The sequence below is a fragment of the Botryllus schlosseri genome, chromosome 6, assembly GCF_051294905.1.
Source record: "Botryllus schlosseri isolate E-star chromosome 6, Bs_hap1, whole genome shotgun sequence".
In the NCBI taxonomy this organism is placed as follows: domain Eukaryota; kingdom Metazoa; phylum Chordata; class Ascidiacea; order Stolidobranchia; family Styelidae; genus Botryllus; species Botryllus schlosseri.
Window position 1 is genome coordinate 30933227 of NC_137241.1, and position 18452 is coordinate 30951678.

Sequence of the window (18452 nt, forward strand, 5' to 3'; positions counted from 1 at the left end):
CCTGATCGTTGATCTGCCAAAGACAATGTCGTGCACCAGGAGAATGAGTACCGGTAATTTCACAAGAACAGGCATCACATCAGCCTTAAAGAATACACTAAAGAATTTGAACATCTATAAATACCCCAATCCAGCTAAGCGGAGACCAACAATATCTCTTAACCATATACTCCACAGGATGGGATGCAGTGATTCAGCACCATCCGGAAATGTTATGAATCGAAAATCCATCAGAGACCAAGACAAAAGAAACTGGAAATTTGGAACTATAAATGTCAGAACCATGAGAGAGGACGAGAAAGCATACGAAGTCGTCAAAGCAATAAGCGACGCAGGCCTAGACATCGTCGGTTTACAAGAAATCAAACGACTTGACAGCGGAGAAAAAGTTATTGAGGCGAATGGATGTAAATACAAATTTTACTGGCAAGGGCACAAATCCATTCGAAAACATGGCGTCGGCATATTAATTCGACAATGCAGCTTCATAAAGATTCGAGACGTAATTAACATATCACCCAGATTGATTGTGGCAAAAATTAACGTACACAACCTTGACATAAAATTTATAAAATTTATTATCACCTATGCCCCGACGGAAGATAAAGCGTCATCAACCAAGGCCGATTTTTACAATAGTCTTTCCAAAGTCTGCCAAGCAGATGACGGTGAAAAGCATCGAAAAATTATTGTTATGGGAGATATGAATGCAACGACGAACCTATGCGAAACACACAGCTCTTTCAATGGCAAGAATGGCATAATGAACTGCACATACAATGATAACGGTGATCGCCTGATCAACTTCTGCAGAGAGAAAGACCTATGCGTTTCTAGCACGTTCTATATACATCACGAACGGAAGAAAACAACATGGACTAGCCCAGATGGCAAAACGCGAAAAAAATTGGACTACATTCTTTGTGAATCCTGGATGAGGCAATATATGGCCGACTGCAGTGCAAAAAGATCTGTTCAAATAAATTCAGATCATACAATTCTAGTGGCAAAAATGAAAACACCATTTACTAGACAAGAACGTTTCAGACCACGGAAACTTAATGAAGAAAAAGAGAGCGGGGCCCCGGACCTCGGCTATCTAAATAATACCGACTACAAAAACAGGCTAATCGAAGATGTAGAACAATCTCTTTCAACTGACTGCCAGCAAAATGACGCGGACGCACTGTACGAAAAGCTAGCAGTATCGATGCAGATGTCCACGGAGAATATAGTTCCGAAATATAATAAGGAAAAATTCGGAAACATATGGGAAAGTGATCAAGCACTGAACGATTTGCTACAGAAACTGAAAGACGTGGGACGGAACAATCCAGACTCTCAAAGTGCCATAACACTCCTCAGAAAGAAAATTAGAAAAAGGAAAAACTTTTTGATGAACAGGCACTGGAAAACTGAAGCAGAAAAAATAAATCTAAATGCGATAAACAGGGAAACCGCAACTCTATTCAAAAACGCTAAAGCACATGGTTGTACTCTGGGTAGAGGCAATACCACAATTTCCTGCCAAGCCAGTAAACTGGCTGAATTCTTCAAAAAACATTTTGACGCTCAAGGAAATGAGAAATCGGTTGGGATGCCAAATGATCTGGAAAACATTCCAAATGCTTTAAAATTGATGCAAGAAAATAGCTCCACTATCGATGAAGACCCACCAACACTCGAGGAAATTAGACGAACTATTGAAAAACTGAAGCGTAAGAAATCCAGTTCAGACGTACCACCGGAGATTTTGAGAGCAATGGCGTCATCAAAATTGATTATGGATAAAATTACAGAATTGTTCCAAACAATATGGGAGATTGAAAAATTACCCCAATCATTCGGCCATAGCAAGCTAACTGCCATATGGAAAAACAAAGGAAGCAGAACCGACCCATCAACATATCGCGCTATTCAAGTTGGAAGCGTATTCTGTAAACTGTTAATACAAATAATCATATCAAGAATAGAGGAATGGTATAAGCAGCAAATTCTCGAATTCCAATGTGGCTTTAGAAAAGGGAAGGGAACCGCCGACTGTATATAACTATATATGTCACGAAGCAGTCTCAAATCATTGCTGAAAAAACTGATATACAAACATATGCCTTGTTTGTCGATCTCTCCTCTGCGTTCGACCACGTCAACAGAACCTGGCTAATTCAGTCGCTACGAAATCGAATCGGTGAGGATAAGGGAACCAAAATCGTGAACTTACTTGCCTCTCTATATCGATCCACAACAACCGAACTGAAAAGCCACCCTAACCAAACTTTTTCCACAAAATCTGGAGTTCGACAGGGCGGTCCCGAATCCCCTATCCTCTTCAACCTTTACATGGACTATGCCGTGAGAGTTTTCCTACACAGATCGGAACTAACTGATATCGCTTTCAGCCAGTATCATTTTCGCACACCGGACTATGCACGAGAAAATGAAAGGGACAAAAACTACCAAGGAACAGCTGTCAACATGGGCTCAGGCTATGCGGACGATCTTGAATTCTTTTTCAAAGACCAATCTTCTCTGCAGGAAGGCCTGAAACTGCTATCAGAAGTTCTTACTGATTTTGGACTACAAATTAATGAGTCGAAAACAAAAACTATGATATTTAACCACACTGAAGAACTGGCTTACCCGACTTCAATCTGCTCTCTGCATAATCATCATATTGAAAACGTGAAAACTTTCAAATACCTTGGGTGTATCATTCACTATAAGGAAACGAATGTAGGAATATCCGAAATCAACAACAGGATCAGTTCGGCTCATGCAGCTTTCCAATCCTATAAATACCTGCTTCGAAACTTCAGAATTTGGATTGGTACAAGAATAAAATTTTTAAATGCTTTTGTGCGAAGTCGACTCACATATCGCTGCAGCGTATGGTCTCTTTCAGAAAATCAAAGAAACGTCCTGGATGTCTGCTACAGACAATTTTTGCGAAAAATGATACATGGAGGCTACACTCGAAAGGGAACCGACCACGCCTTCAAAATTAACAATAAAAATCTTCATAAAATCTGTCGCACCGAAGATCTCTCATCATTTATTGATCACCAACAAGCTAAATTTCTTGCCCATATAATTCGAAAACCTAATGATAGTGTCGTGAAGTCAATAACCTTTGAAGATGAAAAGAGAATCAAAGAGCCAAGAGCCAAAAAAGGAAGACCCTCTGCAACGCTGATGAACAATGTCCTTAATCGGAACGATACCGACATCAGGACATTTTCGAAAGCAGCATTTTCACGCGAAATTTAATTTATATTTGAAATCTTTAATGCTGTGTCTTTTTTCGATGGATACTTTCATCACCTCGGTGATGGTGCTCTTAGTCTGAATGCAGACAGAGCTAGACCTATATATATATATAATCACCTCAACTGGTTGTGAATACTCGTTAATCATCCGCATCGGACTTATTGTGACGTAACTGCCAAGTCGGTGAGACTACCGTAACGAAACGAATAGATCTCTACGGTAGATTTGTCTGAGATTTTCCACCGAGCTGTAGAATTGTAGCGATGGATGAAGACTTGACGTGTAGCAGAAAAAGCTGGCGACTTTCCTCTTATTCACGGTTAAAACCGACATCGGAAGGTAGAACACAATATTTTCACTATGCAACAAATCTTGGATCAACTACGATATTCAATCCATATGTAATGTGTATAATTTAGAGACTCAAAAAACAATATTTTCATTCTCTTATCTCGAACTACCGCTAAATTGTATTTGTAGTGTATTTCGAATTGTTCCATGATACTGTATTTTTGTCGTTACGTTCCTTAGTTTTTATTTTATTTATTACGGTAGTTATCAACTGTGATAATTGCTCCTGTGTCCTGGGTGACTCGACTCTGTCATGTCGAGCCTTCCGTTTACCTTTCATGTCGCATTTTTTGTTGTGTGATGGTGATATGTAATGTAGACGAAAACAGATTCTCTCTCTCTAATACGCCTGCTATGCAATATCTTATTCCTTGTATTCAAGACTGTTGTGACAGTCGATTTTTCAAGCCGTCTTTCGAAATAATTGCTCCCGGCATAATTTACAGACCAAGAGCCAACCCATGGTAATAGTCCGCTGAAATCATTTTTTCTTTGCAGAATTTCACGATGCAGAATCCGAATGGACCACTGTTGAAGGTATCGCAAGAAATTGAGTAGCGGTATTTTAACTCTTGAAATGAAAAGTGATTTTATTTTTCATAGACTATACCATGTTGTCTGAAGTCTCAGTAACAGTGCCCAAGTTTTAGGCTCATTCCCATAATCTCAAACACGTCAATTCAGACAAAAGCAAGCAGCCACTTAAAGGGGCACTGCACTCTAGATATATGATGTTGTCTCACATGTTGAGGCATAAGTTCAAGAACTGTGTCTCTTATTTAGACTCAGACGACGATCCGATCTTTGTGCATCTTGGTGTGACGACCCGCCTATCAGTTGCTGCAACCGGCACTATTTTCGAAAATTTTTTCCTTGTTGATTCTTCCAAATGGTTGAAAGCTTTTCAGAGTGCCGATCGTCTCCTCGTTTCCTACAAATGTCGACAAAAGACTCGCATTTTTCGCTTACAGGCAAGAACTTTTGACGTTTGAAAAACACACTTGTACAAACTGGGTACGGTACTGGATTTTTGAAATACGCAACTAGAACTAACAACCCTTAAAAGTACGAAACTTTTAAAATGGAATGGGTTTCTAACCCTAACAATGTTTCTTTTCAAATGCTCAACTAGAACTAGATCTAGTCACATCTAGAACTGCTCACTTTTCAAAATTTACTACTAGAACTATTCACTTTTCAGACTTGTCAAAATTCGCAACTAGAGAGAGAGAGAGATATGATATTCTTTTTCGCCTGCACCATCGAGATGCTTTGACGACGGAGTTGCGATACGGCCCCAGGAGGTCATCTAGTCTGCGCCCCCGTTTTTTTTCTCCTCCATGCTATCCGTGCTGATTGCTGAGCGCCTAGCAGGATAGCTGCGGATACCAATTTTCGAGTCTTTGGTATGACCCGGCCGGGGATCGAACCCACGACCTACCGCTCGAGAAGCCGGACGCATAACCATTACACTATCTCGCTCGGTAGAACTACTCACCTTACAGAATGCGCAACTACAACTAGTTGCGAGTAGTCAAATAGTCCGAGTCCAAGTTATAGTTTTAACATACTGTCCAGTATGGAGTTCAAGTCAGGTTCAACTCACTTCTGTGAAACTCTTGAGTGATATCGAAGGCTCGGGTTCATAATATGCCATTTTCTCTCTTTAAACAAGCTTATTCAGACAGTTTCTGGGCCTATTTTTCAATTATCTGTCCTGATATACGAGACTTGAATAAATCATATAGAATGTGTAGCTGTTGAGTCATGCCAACGAAAAAGTCTGACTCGAGTCATTACAATCCTGGTAAAAAGTATGTAGATTTCCGAAATAACATGTCAAGTAGAAGTACTCTAAAACAACCACTAAGTAGTAGGCCTACCAGTAGGTGAATCTTACTCCAGTACTTTGTTATTAACCACATCTGGCCATTCGATTGCGTGAGACGTAGCAAAAATGAGACTAATATTTTTACAATATGAACTTGTGTCCGCCCACTGTTCAGTTCAAAGAAGAAGAGGATTGTGGTGAGTGTGTGTTGAACCTCAAGGCGTTCTTTCCAATCCTACCAACAGATGTTCTGGACGGGAGTGAGTTGATGGTCAGTTGATTTCAACTTTCACCATTTAAATTAACAAATAATATATTTATATTGTGTGCATGCCTCTTATTTACATGCTCTAGGCCAGTGGTTCTCCACCTTTTCGGCCTCGTAGACCGGTAACACTTCAAAACAAATGTTGCGGACCGGTGAACCTTCAAAATTAACCCTATTTTAATTATGACAAATGTATTCAATTCAAATGTAATATTTCAAACTTCCTTTCATGCTGACTTTTTGATGTTTGCTGTAAATGCCACTGTTTGTTTGTTACAGCCTGTATTATTATACTGTTAAGAGTCACTTAATTGTATTACCGGAATTTCACAAAGCTTGTTTAAAAGTCTCTGTAGCTTTCACATATCTAGTCCAAAACGAGATGTAGGCCACTTTTGAACAGTTTACAGACTTACACCACTGTGACGTACAGGCAAAGTAGACCATCAACTATATATTATGACGCCATGCAGAAAATATGTTCCAAACTCGGAAATCGATTTAAAATGTGATTTCTCTAATTATTAAAAAGCATTCCAACTTGTTGCATTTTGGAATTGATATACAATGCAATACATTGGGTTATAATTTTCATCTGAACAAGTTACACACAATGTACAAGGCGATAAGACACAATGCAATATAACGAACAGATAGGAGGATGTCGAACGACATGCATCAGTAGCGATCCTTTACTCAAACATCCACCTCGGCCTAGAGTGCCCGATGTCACAGTTCTTTTTCGATGTTGATCTTTTTGAAGCCGCGGCCCTTTCTACTAGTTCTTTCCATTCCTTGTGAGTGCTTTCTTTTTTTCGGGTCTTTTTTCTGGGCTTTTTTGTCGCTGTAAGAACGGCGACAGCGGGGGAAAAGGAGCCCAAATGAACCTCCGACGGGAATCGAACCGGGTCCGCCTGCTTGGTAGGCGCTTATCGTCACCACTACGCTATCTCCCCCGATATATCTGGCAAACCAGCGGTTGAGAGGCACCGCTCTAGGCCAAGGTGGGTGCGTGGTTGAAAGTCTATACTGCAAGACGTTTGGACACCTTATTATCTTTTCATTCTACGGCAATCTTGTGTCTTGGTCTGATGTGAAATACTTTTAAATAATATATTCATATTGAAATGAGAGCAGTGTTGTAACGAAGCCACCAGTCAATCATACTTGTATAGTTTTGATTCTAGCAATTTTCAATTCACCTCCGAGTCAAATCCAAGTCAGGGTCAAGTCCAAGTCATAGCGAGTCTGAGTCATTGTGTTCAGTTTCGAGTTCAAATGCCTGTCTTAGCCGTCCGAGTCTCGAGTCAAGCACAATGACTCAAGTACAAGTCGAGTCAATACACAAATTGGCTCAAGTCAAGCCATTTTCCATATTTAAAAGAAATGACTCGAGCAACCATAAAATTGCGCTTCGAGTAATTACAACCCTCGGTGATATTGAATATTTTCGGCCGACACTCGCCAGGGGTAATCGTCTGATACTGGTACAAAATTGAAAAAAATTGGCACAGCAGACAACAATCTTTCCATGCTCTTTCCAACTCTCTACTAGTTGCTGATGATTACCCCTGGCGAGTGTCAGCCGAAATTATTCGGATTAGTTTCAATGTGAATATATTATTCAATTGTATATTGCAGTTTTGCATCTCCAAGAGTCCCTTCGAATTAACAATAAGTGGCTATCTGTTCTAGGAAGAAGAATTCGTCCTGCCCCCGATAGAGCCTCATGTTTCACAGATTTGTTCCCGCATTCTGGCAGGACATACATTACCAGAACTGTACAGTAGATGCAATTATGAGATCACGAAGTCTTCCGACGACATAAAGGAGTTTATCACCATGTGTCTCTCCGACCCCAACTTCCCCGAATTTGTTTCCAAGGTCGAAAAAACATTGGAGCTGATTATGGACGAATGACATTTTTAGAAGCTATCATCTTTTGAATGAAGCCGCATTTACTATCAAGCGTCTTGTATGTAAGGCTTGGCAAAATCGATTGATTCCATTCTGGATCGATTATCAGGCATCGATTCCAGCATCACTCGTTATCACATCAGAAGAATACGATGTTGCGGGTTCGAATATATAGCTTTTATGCGACCACAAGGAAAACAATGCCATTCCCACAAATTAAAGATAATTAGTATATTATTATTATTAGTATATATCAGTCCTACTAAGCTGGACGAAGGAAGCCTGTTAGCAACCTTGAATCAAGTTCTTGTGCAGCTACTGAACTCTTTCTGACGCCTGGTAATGAATTGTCTCTGGCTACGGGGGGGGGCTCTCTCCTATCGAATTCACATTTTGCTGATGAAAAACAGTACACAGCTCATTTTTGTGATGGAAATCAGATTCACGGCCAGAAAATGAAACAATGTATCAAGATACAAAAAGAATATCGTTAGTGAAATGAAGGGACCGGGACAACAGAGAGTCACCGGTGAAACTTGTTTGTGCGTTTGAACTTTAACCTGAAAGTTCAGAACAATCAGGGTACAGCAGGGGCTGTTCAAAAGAACTTCCTTGCCAAATTTCACCAGCTACTCTATGAAATTGTTCGGTTGGTTAAATAAACGATGTGACACAAATTTGGCGCCATTCCAACCACAGAAGCAGGAGTATCGACGGTAGGAAATCTTTCATTATTATAGAATTACCCTCTGTAAATACAATTTTTTGAATTCCAGAATCTTCTGCTCCAATAACTTTACTTCGACAGGTTAGAATTGAGCTACATTTGTAATAATCGGTTTTAGACAACCTAATCATTCCATGGATTAGCCAGTAAAACTTGCTAATCATTCTATTTTATTTTTTATAATAAATCTTTCAATTTTTTACTCTTACAGTTTCAATTCTACAAGTTGGGATTATGCCAAATTTGATATGCTGCGTTTCAATTGGCCAGTCAAACTTGAAAAAAAGTTATGTACGAACAACCCCAGGGTACAGACATTTCCCTAAACCAAGCTGGCAAGAACATAAATTATTCAGGCAAAACGCTTCTTTTTGGGTCAACCTTCGTTCATTTTTGGTTTCGGAGATGGGGGAGGAGAAGGCTTCACAAACTGATTCTTGGGCGGCTGTTGTGACAAGCGGCCCAACGGAGAGGGGGGTGTAAACGCCATAGACGTTGCCATGGCACCCAGACCAGGAGATATAGGTCTCGGTCCCACGTTTGAATAAGGAGTCGGACTCGATACAGTGCGATGTCTCATCATTCCAGACGAACTCGGTCCTCCGCTTAGAAATGATGCTCCGGGAAGCTCCATGCTCAGCCGAGTCTCGTCGTCCATTTCCAGACTTGACTCAGACTCTGACAGTTGCCGCGACAATGCTTCTCTGCGTTCTCTCTCCAAGACCAGTTGTTTCTGCAGACGGATATTCTCTTCTCGTAGCTTGGATTCTTCCGAAACCATGAGGTTTGCGGCGTTTTGCTTCTGTTCTTGCATCGATTTGAGTTGTCTGCGAAGCCAGTCCACTTCCTTCTTCAAATATCGGACGTGGGCCCCGAGGTTGTCGCTCAATCCCCCTTCTGTGGCGACCGAATCTCTGGGAGAGGGTGGGGCGCTTATCGGCTGATTCAATTTTTCCTATAAAAGTCACACATTTGCATTAAACTACGACACTCAAGTGGTTCTAGTTCCAGTTGGGCATTTTAAAAAGCGCGTAATTCTAGTTCTGCATTTTCAAAAGTGAGTATCTCTGCTTCTAGTTGCGTATTAAAAAAAAATTGATTGCCAAACAGTTAAAACACGTGTCATCATGATGCAGGTGCTCTGTTGTGTGATGTTCTTGCAGCGATTGCTAGCTCAGAGCAATCACTACTAATGGTCTGGGAGCGGATTTTGGTGGTAAAATCCCCTCCTATTTTAAACTCGAAACCCGTCCTGTACTGATCTTCATCTAGAAAGCCGACGGGATTCTGATAAAATAAAAGTGTCGTCAGAATAAAATCTAATTATGGTAGTTGATATTTAGTAAATCAGTTTCTGATTTTTTAAGGTTGTTAGTTCCAATTGTAGTTGCGAGTATTGAAAAGTGAGTAGTCCAAGTACTAACTACTTGCATACAGTAACTTGCTAGTTTTGAAAAGTGATTAGTTCTAATGGCGAGTTTTGGAAATTGAGTAGTTCTAGTTGCGAGTTTTGAAAAGTGAGTAGTCCTAGTTGCAGTTGCGCGTTTTGAAAATCCAGCATTTTGCACAAGTTTGGCCAGATTTGCATCGAATCCGGTGTTTGTTTGGACAACAGACCGACCTGAAGTAACCTTTTCTCCGTCTCCAATTTATCCATCTTCTTCCAAAGTCGATTCACGAGTCCCTCCTGTTCCTTCTCAAGCGTGTTCTCAAGCTCCACCTAACAAGAGATTGGTACATGGGTAAAATCATCTGAGCTCAAAATCCCAGCCATTTACCTTTTCCCTTCTCAGCTCCTCGAGCTTGTATTGCTTGGTTTGGGTCTCGCGTTTCAATTTGTCGATTTTCCGCATTAGCGAGTTGACCTGCTTTTCTTGCTCTTTTTCAAGAGTCTGTTCGAGTTCGACCTTGTCCTGAATAAAACCTACTCGTCAAGCTCCAATCACAATAGCATCGCATGATAAAAATGCATTTGTAAATGACATCACCATTGCGTTACGGGGGCTGTTTCAATGGAGCAGACCAATCTCCAGTTAATCAGTTATCAGTGTCATATTCATTTTTCATTCATTCATTAAATGTCGATCACGGGCCGTTCTCAAAAAGATGTAAACCTTTAAAAGCGTCACACTCTGTTGCAGGCATGCCCAGTACACAATGTTTGATTGTCCAATTGACCGAATTTGCCTCTGTAAATTACTACCGGTATTTAAAAAAATGGTTGAAATTTAAATTTCAGATTACACGGCTTTTACTAGTCGGAATTCAGCCAAATTTGGTGTGTTGCGTATTTACTGGCAATGTAATGATCGAATCGCTCTGCAAGTGAGATTTCGAAAAAAGATTTGTTTTCGAACATCCCTAATCCACACGGATTATTGGGCACGGAGATGGTACAGCAAATGAAGTGGCAACTGTATAGTACGAGGCCTAAATGATGCAATAACAGCATTAATGCACAATTATCCGAGCGCTCGAAGCTGGATCGAGTATTAATTCCAATGATTAGAGTCGAGTGAGATGATTGTTTCAAGTACTGGCAATGTAGGCCTACCCTCCTTTGCTTGCATAGAGTTGATTTATCAACAAAAATTTTAGTTTTTACAACATACAAATCGTAGTGCAAAGCTGCTCAGTACTTGCGCTGGGAAAACGACAAATTTGTCCGTCATGAATCATGATCAACCTAGAGCATGGTCAGTAAGAGCAATGAAGTATGCATGGTCGAAAAAACACCAAATTATCTTAGATGTGATGTAGAACGGGCATTATATTCTTTGTGGTTACGTAAAAGCCACATATTTGAACAATCCACATCTTTCATATTGTTATGAAGTCATAACGAGTGATACTCGCAGCCTAATACTCGATACATAATTGAATCACTCAGGTACTCGATTTTGTGAAGCCATAACAACGATATGTTTACACCGATGAAATTTCAAAGCTTAGAATTAAAGGAACCTGACGTAGCTGGTTCAGTTGTTTCTGCAATTCATTTGTCAAATATTCTTCCTCCGTTTCATATTTATTGACAAGAGTTTCTTTTTCTTTTTTCAATTCGTTGATCTTCTTCATTAGAGTGTTCGAAATGAATTCTTCCTCTTGCTCCGCACGAGCCTGGAAAAGTAAAGACGAACATGACAATGTGACGGCGTCATATTATTGAAAATAGATAGATTATTCGTGACATACACGAACAAAACAAGCAAAAAAGAGACAACAAAATTGCAGTGTAGCCAAGCGAGGACATCAGAGTCAGTCACCACCTGTAAAGTGTATTTGGTGCAAAGTATAGCTAATTACATAGACACATACGGGCATTAAATTAAGACATAGCGACCATTCATAATATATATGACAAGGAAACAACGTAACATTGCGCTCAGGAAATAATGCAAAAAGAATAAATATTAATTATATTTGCAAAAACAAAACAACCTACATAATTTCATTCATAATTACATTAATTATTGCAGCAAGCGAGATGTAACAGAATCTAACCCAAAATTCAAGATAATATGAGATTATTTAGATAGAATGTAAGTATGAAGAAAAGAATAACATTGTGTATAAGTTATATACAGCAAAAGTGATTATATGTATATACCAACATGATGTAACCTAATATATAGCCCATTATATGCACAGGAAGCTAGGTAGTAGAGAGAGAGAGAGAGAGAGAGAGACATTTTATTGCTTCGTCAAACATAAAAAGTTGACTGGAGGTGACGATATGGCCTATAAAGGCCTTGTTACTCGTCACCTCCATGGCAGTGAAATAATCAAGTGCACTCATCCCAATAAATAGAACAGTGGACAGTCTGCAACATGAAAGAAAATAATAATCACAAACAGAAGACAATAATAAACACAAATATATAACAAAGACTGTAGCCATGGCAACATACTAGGAAAAGCAATATGAAGTCAATAAATACATGTATAATTTATAAATCAACGGGTACTAGATACTCTCATTTCTGATTATAATTTGAAAAAAGGTAATCCTGGTATTGGGTTTTGAATTCATGCTGAGGTAGCTCTTTGATACTGTCGGGCACGTCATTCCAAATATTTGGGCCCATATATTCAATGGACTGTTGGGTCAGTCTGGAGTTCATACGGTGAACATAAAGATGACCAGATTCCGATGATCTAGTAGAATACCCATGCACAGTGGAAGATTGCTCAAACAAGCTATTAAAGTAAGGGGAGATATTACCGTTTGTGAATTTATGCATCAGGTTGGCTATTTCATAATTATACAAATCGGGTAGCTTAAGTATCCTGAGAGCTAAATAACCAGGAGTAGCAGATGACCTAGAATCTATGCCACATATATTTCTTATGGCTCGATTTTGGATGACACAGATTCTGTTTAAATCCGTCTGATTGGCCTTCCCCCATACACATAATCCATAAAGCAGATGAGGGTGAAATAATGAGAAATATATGGTTCTCAAGGTATGTCTAGGGAGAGAATGTCTCAGTCTCGCTAGAATTCCGGCCGTAGCAGATAGCTTTTTACATAGATTGAAAATGTGGGTCTTCCATTTAAGATTGGAGTCAATGATAATTCCCAGATATCTTGTATGGGTTGAGGGTGCAATAATGACATCAGATACCCTTGATGAAAAAGTTGAGGTAGCTTTACAATTGAAGACCAGTACCTGAGTCTTAATTGGATTAATGGTTAGTCGGTTGGTTTTCATCCAAGCAGTCATCTTACAAATCTCGGAATTAGCTTTGGTTTGTAGAGAGGTCAAGTCTGTAGCAGATATAAGTACACAAGTATCATCAGCAAATAGGACCGAGGTCTCTGAGATACATGCAGCAACATCATTGATATAAAGACTGAATAATAGGGGTCCTAAAACGGAGCCCTGTGGTACAGCACACAATATGTCACCCTTTTCAGAAGGTAGGTGATCCTTACTGTAAACATATTGACATCGATTGGTAAGATAGCTTGTAATCAAATCCAAGGCTACACCTCTGATTCCATAACACGAGAGTTTACTTATAAGTATTGAATGATTGACAGTGTCGAAAGCTTTTTTTATATCAAGAAAAACAACACATGAAATCATACCAGAGTTGTGTCTCTGATAAATTTTGGAAGTAAGGGCAAGAATTGCTTGATTTGTGTCAAGATTTTGTCGGAAGCCAAATTGGTTGTCTAGTATGACAGAGTGAGCATCGAGGAAGCTGGTAAGTCGTCGATGTAGTAGCTTTTCAAAAATTGTTGACAAGGATGGTAGGATAGATATGGGGCGGTAGTTGTTGACATTGTTTTTATCACCTGACTTGAAAATAGTGACAACTTTGGCAACCTTCAATGCATCTGGAAATATCCCTAATGAAATAGAACTGTTGAAAAAATGGACCAGGTGTCTAGAGACCAAAGGAAAAATCAATTTTAGTAGTTTAATAGGAATTCGATCACATCCTTCTGCTTTGTCATTCTTGAGTGAATACGCTAAGATAATCATTTCCTCTTCTGTGGTCGGAGAGAGAAGTATCGAGTTGGGAACACTGCGAATAGCTGCTGTAGGGGAATCATTGCTTGGCGGCACTTTGGATGCTAGGTTATTACCGATAGAACAGAAATGTTTATTGAATAAGGAGGCTATGTCGTGAGAATTAGAAGTCGGTACTCCCTGCTCATCTGTAATGGTCGTTGGCAGTGTACCTTTAGCCGAAGGACGATTTATTATCCTATTGATAGTTTTCCAGGTTTGCTTAGGATTGGTTTTATTTCTGTGAAACAGCTGATAATAATACATCCGTTTTGCTTTAGCTTTGATCCTGGAAAGTGCTTTGGCATACTCTTGGTATTCAATTTTGGATTCGTCTGAGCCTAGTGATATCCATTTTCTATTAAGACTATTTCGTTTTTTAATGGCCCTAAGAATACTGGCAGTTATCCAAGGTTTCAACAGCAATTTTCTTTTTTTTCTACTCAGTTTTTGTAGAGGCATATGTCGATCAATTAGTATCTTCACTACTGACAAGAAATGTTCGAATGACTGATTGAAGTTGCCATGGCAAAGAGTGGGAAGTTCATTGGATGAGAAGAATTCCTCTACATCATCTGTCAGAAGTTCACATGCTTCAGAATGCATACTGCGCCGGTATATCGGTTGCATATTATCTTTTTGACGTTTTTTTGACAACTTAACCTGAGCTAGAACAGGGTAGTGATCAGTCATAACATAGTCAAACACCATAGGTCTAATATTGATAATGGAAAGATTGGTGTATATGTGATCAATAATGGTGGAAGAGGTAGCTGTGACTCTAGTGGGTTTTGAAATAACGGATGCAACTCCTTTAGATCGTAGCATAAGGAGATAGTCCTGGTGCGGCGCTAAATCTGATAGGTGATCTATATTGATGTCTCCCATTATGAAAAATTGGATGTTTCTTTGCTGCAGTTTGTTCAGAGTACTACTGAGTTCACTTGTGAATTCTGAAATATTGAAGTTAGGGTGACGATAGATGACACCAACAACAGTATGCTTATTTCTAATTCTAGGATTAGAAATTTCCACCCATAATTGTTCAACACCACTGCATTTCAAGTCATATTCATGAACCTGTTCGGAGTTGATATAGGACTTTAGGTAAAGTCCTACACAGGCTATTCAACCAGAGATATTTTCTATATCGAAGTTTAATACCTGAATGTTCACACTTTCACGTCGCAAAGTCCTGTTCTCCTCGTGAAGCGTTTCCAATTCGCATCGTAAAACGCGATTTTCCTGCTGTAATGATGCTACTCGAACACCCAATTCATCGCAACGCTTAGTCAGCAGTCTGACGCGTGTCTGCAAAGTTGCCTGACTGGCGTTATCAGTGTCAGACTCGGATTCCGACATATTCATTGAATAACTGAAATCCCAAGTAATGCAAATAGAGAAAAAAACGCACCAGAAGAGGGTTCAGTACGGTAGTATTGGCAAATTACAACCAAATCCAGAGTTCTCTGTTTCTGTCGCTACGATTGAACAAGGCAGTTATTTACGGCCTGAGAATTTTGTTCACCACACAGTTCTTTAGATCTAATAATGAACCAGAGTCTTGGACAAAACATCAGGCAAGCTAAATGGCGCAAATGCCGGTTTAGACAATATCGATTACGGAAGAGACCTTGTAATCGTTTTGCTGTATTTGACTGACAACATAACGTTTGGTCAATACTTATAGCACGTATCAGCGATTTATCATAGCACTGCAAAAGCACTAGTGGGTTTTGATGGCTTTGAAATAATACATTTATCGTAGGCATTCAGGGTTCAACACAGTCGAAATGAATTTTCTCAGTAAAATTTTTCACTACAACTGCTTGGAAGAATGAATTTAAAAACTTCAGGTGTAGACAAGTTATTATATACTCGAAAAGGTAGTCGACCTTTCATATTTTTCCGCTCACACAAGAAATAGCGGTATCTCAGTACTGTAGCTTCTGTTCGACTTTCTCAATCACAGCCTATTACTATAGGGCTACTATTATAATGAACTCGGCATATGTAATATTAACGATCTCCTGTGGCATCAACTGTATACTTAGATATGGCCGAGGTCATTGCCTTATCTTCGATTCTTCAGCATCCACAAAACCAAGAAGACATAAATAGATCGTTTACAACACCATGACCCCAGAGTGAAACCGAAGAACAACCACAGCATTCTCAGCACTTCAGAAGTGGTTTTTGAAATGGTGTCAATCGCAATGCACAAGGCTGTGTCAATATATTCAAAGTGTCAAACTCAACCATTTTTAAACCAGTTATCATCGACGAGTCACTGAGACACTGACTATGGTTGCATGCGTTGCAAAATACGATCCATCAAGAGCCACAGAAAATTGTTGTTCAATTCATACTCAATATATTGCTGGGACTCAAAATTGAATGATGACTATATCTTGTGCTACGGTAAAATGTTCAAATGCAGTATTATTCCAAGATTTCGAAGCCAGGTTACAATATTAAAGCAAATTTCACACGACGTGTTTGTTGAATAAATGTGAATTTTGTGCGCACTTAAATTAAGAATAAAGAATAATCACAACTACGTTGCTATTTCACCCAGTAAATTACAATCCAGTAACGCGTAACGTCCCTGAAATCGGGTACATGATAGTTGCAAAGGTTGGGAGACAGAGCCATCAAACTACAGTAAGCGCAATCGATCAGCCTTAACTCATCAGTGAATGAATGCAAAGCAATCGCGTGACCAGAGGTACAAACTAATGTGATTGTTACCGTGCTGTGTTTACTTCGCGTGGTAATATGGCTCATTGATACTGTACGATTGCCGGTGAACATGTGAATCGGGTGTCGTATCTGTCTGTCTTCCTATCTTTTCATTGAATGCTTTGTTGCGCCGATAGCAGACGATATATATAAACGTAAGGCCTTCGTATCTTCCACTCCACACCTTATTTAGCGTCCACTTGGAAATTAGTATACATTCCAGGGGTGGCCAACCTTTTAGGCCAAAGGGCCACATGAGATTTACGAACCATTGCGCGGGCCACTTGAATGTTGATGACCTTTTCTTAGTCGTCCGATTGGAGCAAACCGAATGAGGTAACGTTGAAAACAAGACTTATATTACTGCCTTTAAAATTCATAACGAGGATGTCATGAAAACTATGTGTGCAACTGTGCAGTGTGCGTTCATGTTCCTGGCCGCGCGGAGCGTGAAATTTCTGCACAGGTAATGAATGAATTCGATCAATAAATATGTTACTTTAGGGCAGTGGTTCTTAACCTTTTTTCCTCCAGCGCCCCCTTTCAAAAATTATTGTGCTCCAGCGCCCCCCACCTCATATTGTAAGGACTGTAATAAAGACGAAGGGTGAGAGGGGGACCGTTACAGCACTTCGTCAGCCCCCTAGAAACGATTGTCTTGGGCACCCATAGCGTGATAAACCAAACTCATGAGGGCTTCGCCCCCAAGAACTCCGTCGCGTGATTTCGATGGTCAGCAAAGTTTATGTGGCCTGGTCGCCCTAGGAGCCAAAATTTTATATAATTCATGGATGAAATAGGTTGTGATTGCATGTATATATATCACTTTAAACTTTTAATCCTCTCAGCCCACGTAATCAGATTTAACAGTAGCGCTGAGTGAGCTGTTGTATTGGAAAATGTAGGCCAAGTAATTAATAATTGCATGAACATATTCGGGCGTGCCCATTGGTACAATTAAATCGTTACATGTTATTTTGTTACCTTTTGTCCGCTATATAGTCAAAATATATTGAAACGCATAAACGTATTAAACTAAAGTAAGCACACGATTCAAAATTGGTATTTTGTCACTGGCAAATATTTTTCTCTGATGGATGTTATTTGTCCAGTGGGGTGCAGATTGCGACGACATGATAATTCGGCACGAGCGATTTAGGCACCTATGCACAATTAGACTTGTATACATTGAAGTTTACGCATAACATAAGGGCAATCCTCTTCTGCTAAGGTTTTCTCGCTGGCGATCTTTTTGACACACTTCTCGGAGTCCCATATTCACCGGAACGTCATATATCTTCGTGGATCGAGGCGTGGTAACGGCCGACGCCGAAATGCCAATTTCTATTTTCTATAATTATGCGTATTATTCCGTGGGTTAGTCGTCAAAACATGATGGCTAATTTATGTTCATTCACCGAAATAATAATTTAGGGCACCCTTCGAGCTAAACTATTGTGGGTTTGGGTTGCAGCGGTTTCGGTCTTGGTTAGAGGTCAAAGTTCAGTCGGTCTTTTTGGGACTTTGGTATTGGAAATATTTCGCGCTTTATTCGCGCTCGAGGACCATTCGACTATAATAAACCATATATTAATTGTGTGTGGTATATTCAGGGTCAAATCAAGGTTGTTATAACAACAATCGGGTACGGTCTCATACCCATCATCATCATCATTGGTTTATTAGCAATTTTATCAGTTCAATACACCACAAAATGCGATACAATGAAAAGACAGGAAGATGTCGAAGCGACAAGGAGTAGTCTATGGAATCTGACACCCACCTTGGCCTAGGCGATGTAAAGAGGAGGCATGCACACTGAATGAA

General features: G+C 39.7%; 3 protein-coding genes across 3 annotated transcripts in view; 2 read left to right on the forward strand and 1 right to left on the reverse strand.

Annotated features, from left to right (window-relative positions):
- LOC145440664 (uncharacterized) overlaps positions 1–18452 on the forward strand; it is a 198402-nt gene that overhangs the window by 175587 nt on the left and 4363 nt on the right. The gene's annotated exons all lie outside the window — the stretch shown is intronic.
- On the forward strand, positions 3455–7685 carry LOC145440700 (meiotic recombination protein REC114-like). Its single transcript, XM_080318429.1, has 5 exons — positions 3455–3606; positions 4117–4155; positions 4402–4589; positions 5625–5720; positions 7413–7685. The coding sequence occupies exons 1-5, from the start codon at positions 3531–3533 to the stop codon at positions 7635–7637; spliced, it is 624 nt and encodes a 207-aa protein (XP_080174555.1). The 5' UTR covers positions 3455–3530; the 3' UTR covers positions 7638–7685.
- The window catches only part of LOC145440674 (coiled-coil domain-containing protein 6-like), a 91178-nt gene continuing 80781 nt past the window's right edge, over positions 8056–18452 (reverse strand). The window contains exons 2-6 of the mRNA XM_080318397.1: positions 15048–15258; positions 11326–11481; positions 10140–10274; positions 9983–10081; positions 8056–9316 (exon numbers count right to left, since the gene is read on the reverse strand). Coding sequence (XP_080174523.1) covers positions 8738–9316; positions 9983–10081; positions 10140–10274; positions 11326–11481; positions 15048–15258 — 1180 coding nt within the window. The 3' untranslated portion in view covers positions 8056–8737. The remainder of the gene's footprint in view (positions 9317–9982; positions 10082–10139; positions 10275–11325; positions 11482–15047; positions 15259–18452) is intronic.

Coding starts and splice junctions, on each gene's coding strand:
- LOC145440700 (XM_080318429.1), top strand. CDS start 3,531: ATGGATGAAGACTTGACGTGTAGCAGAAAAAGCTGGCGACTTTCCTCT. Junction 4,590..5,624: donor CTCGCATTTTTCGCTTACAG/GCAAGAACTTTT, acceptor CCCACTGTTCAG/TTCAAAGAAGAAGAGGATTG. Junction 5,721..7,412: donor TGGACGGGAGTGAGTTGATG/GTCAGTTGATTT, acceptor TATCTGTTCTAG/GAAGAAGAATTCGTCCTGCC.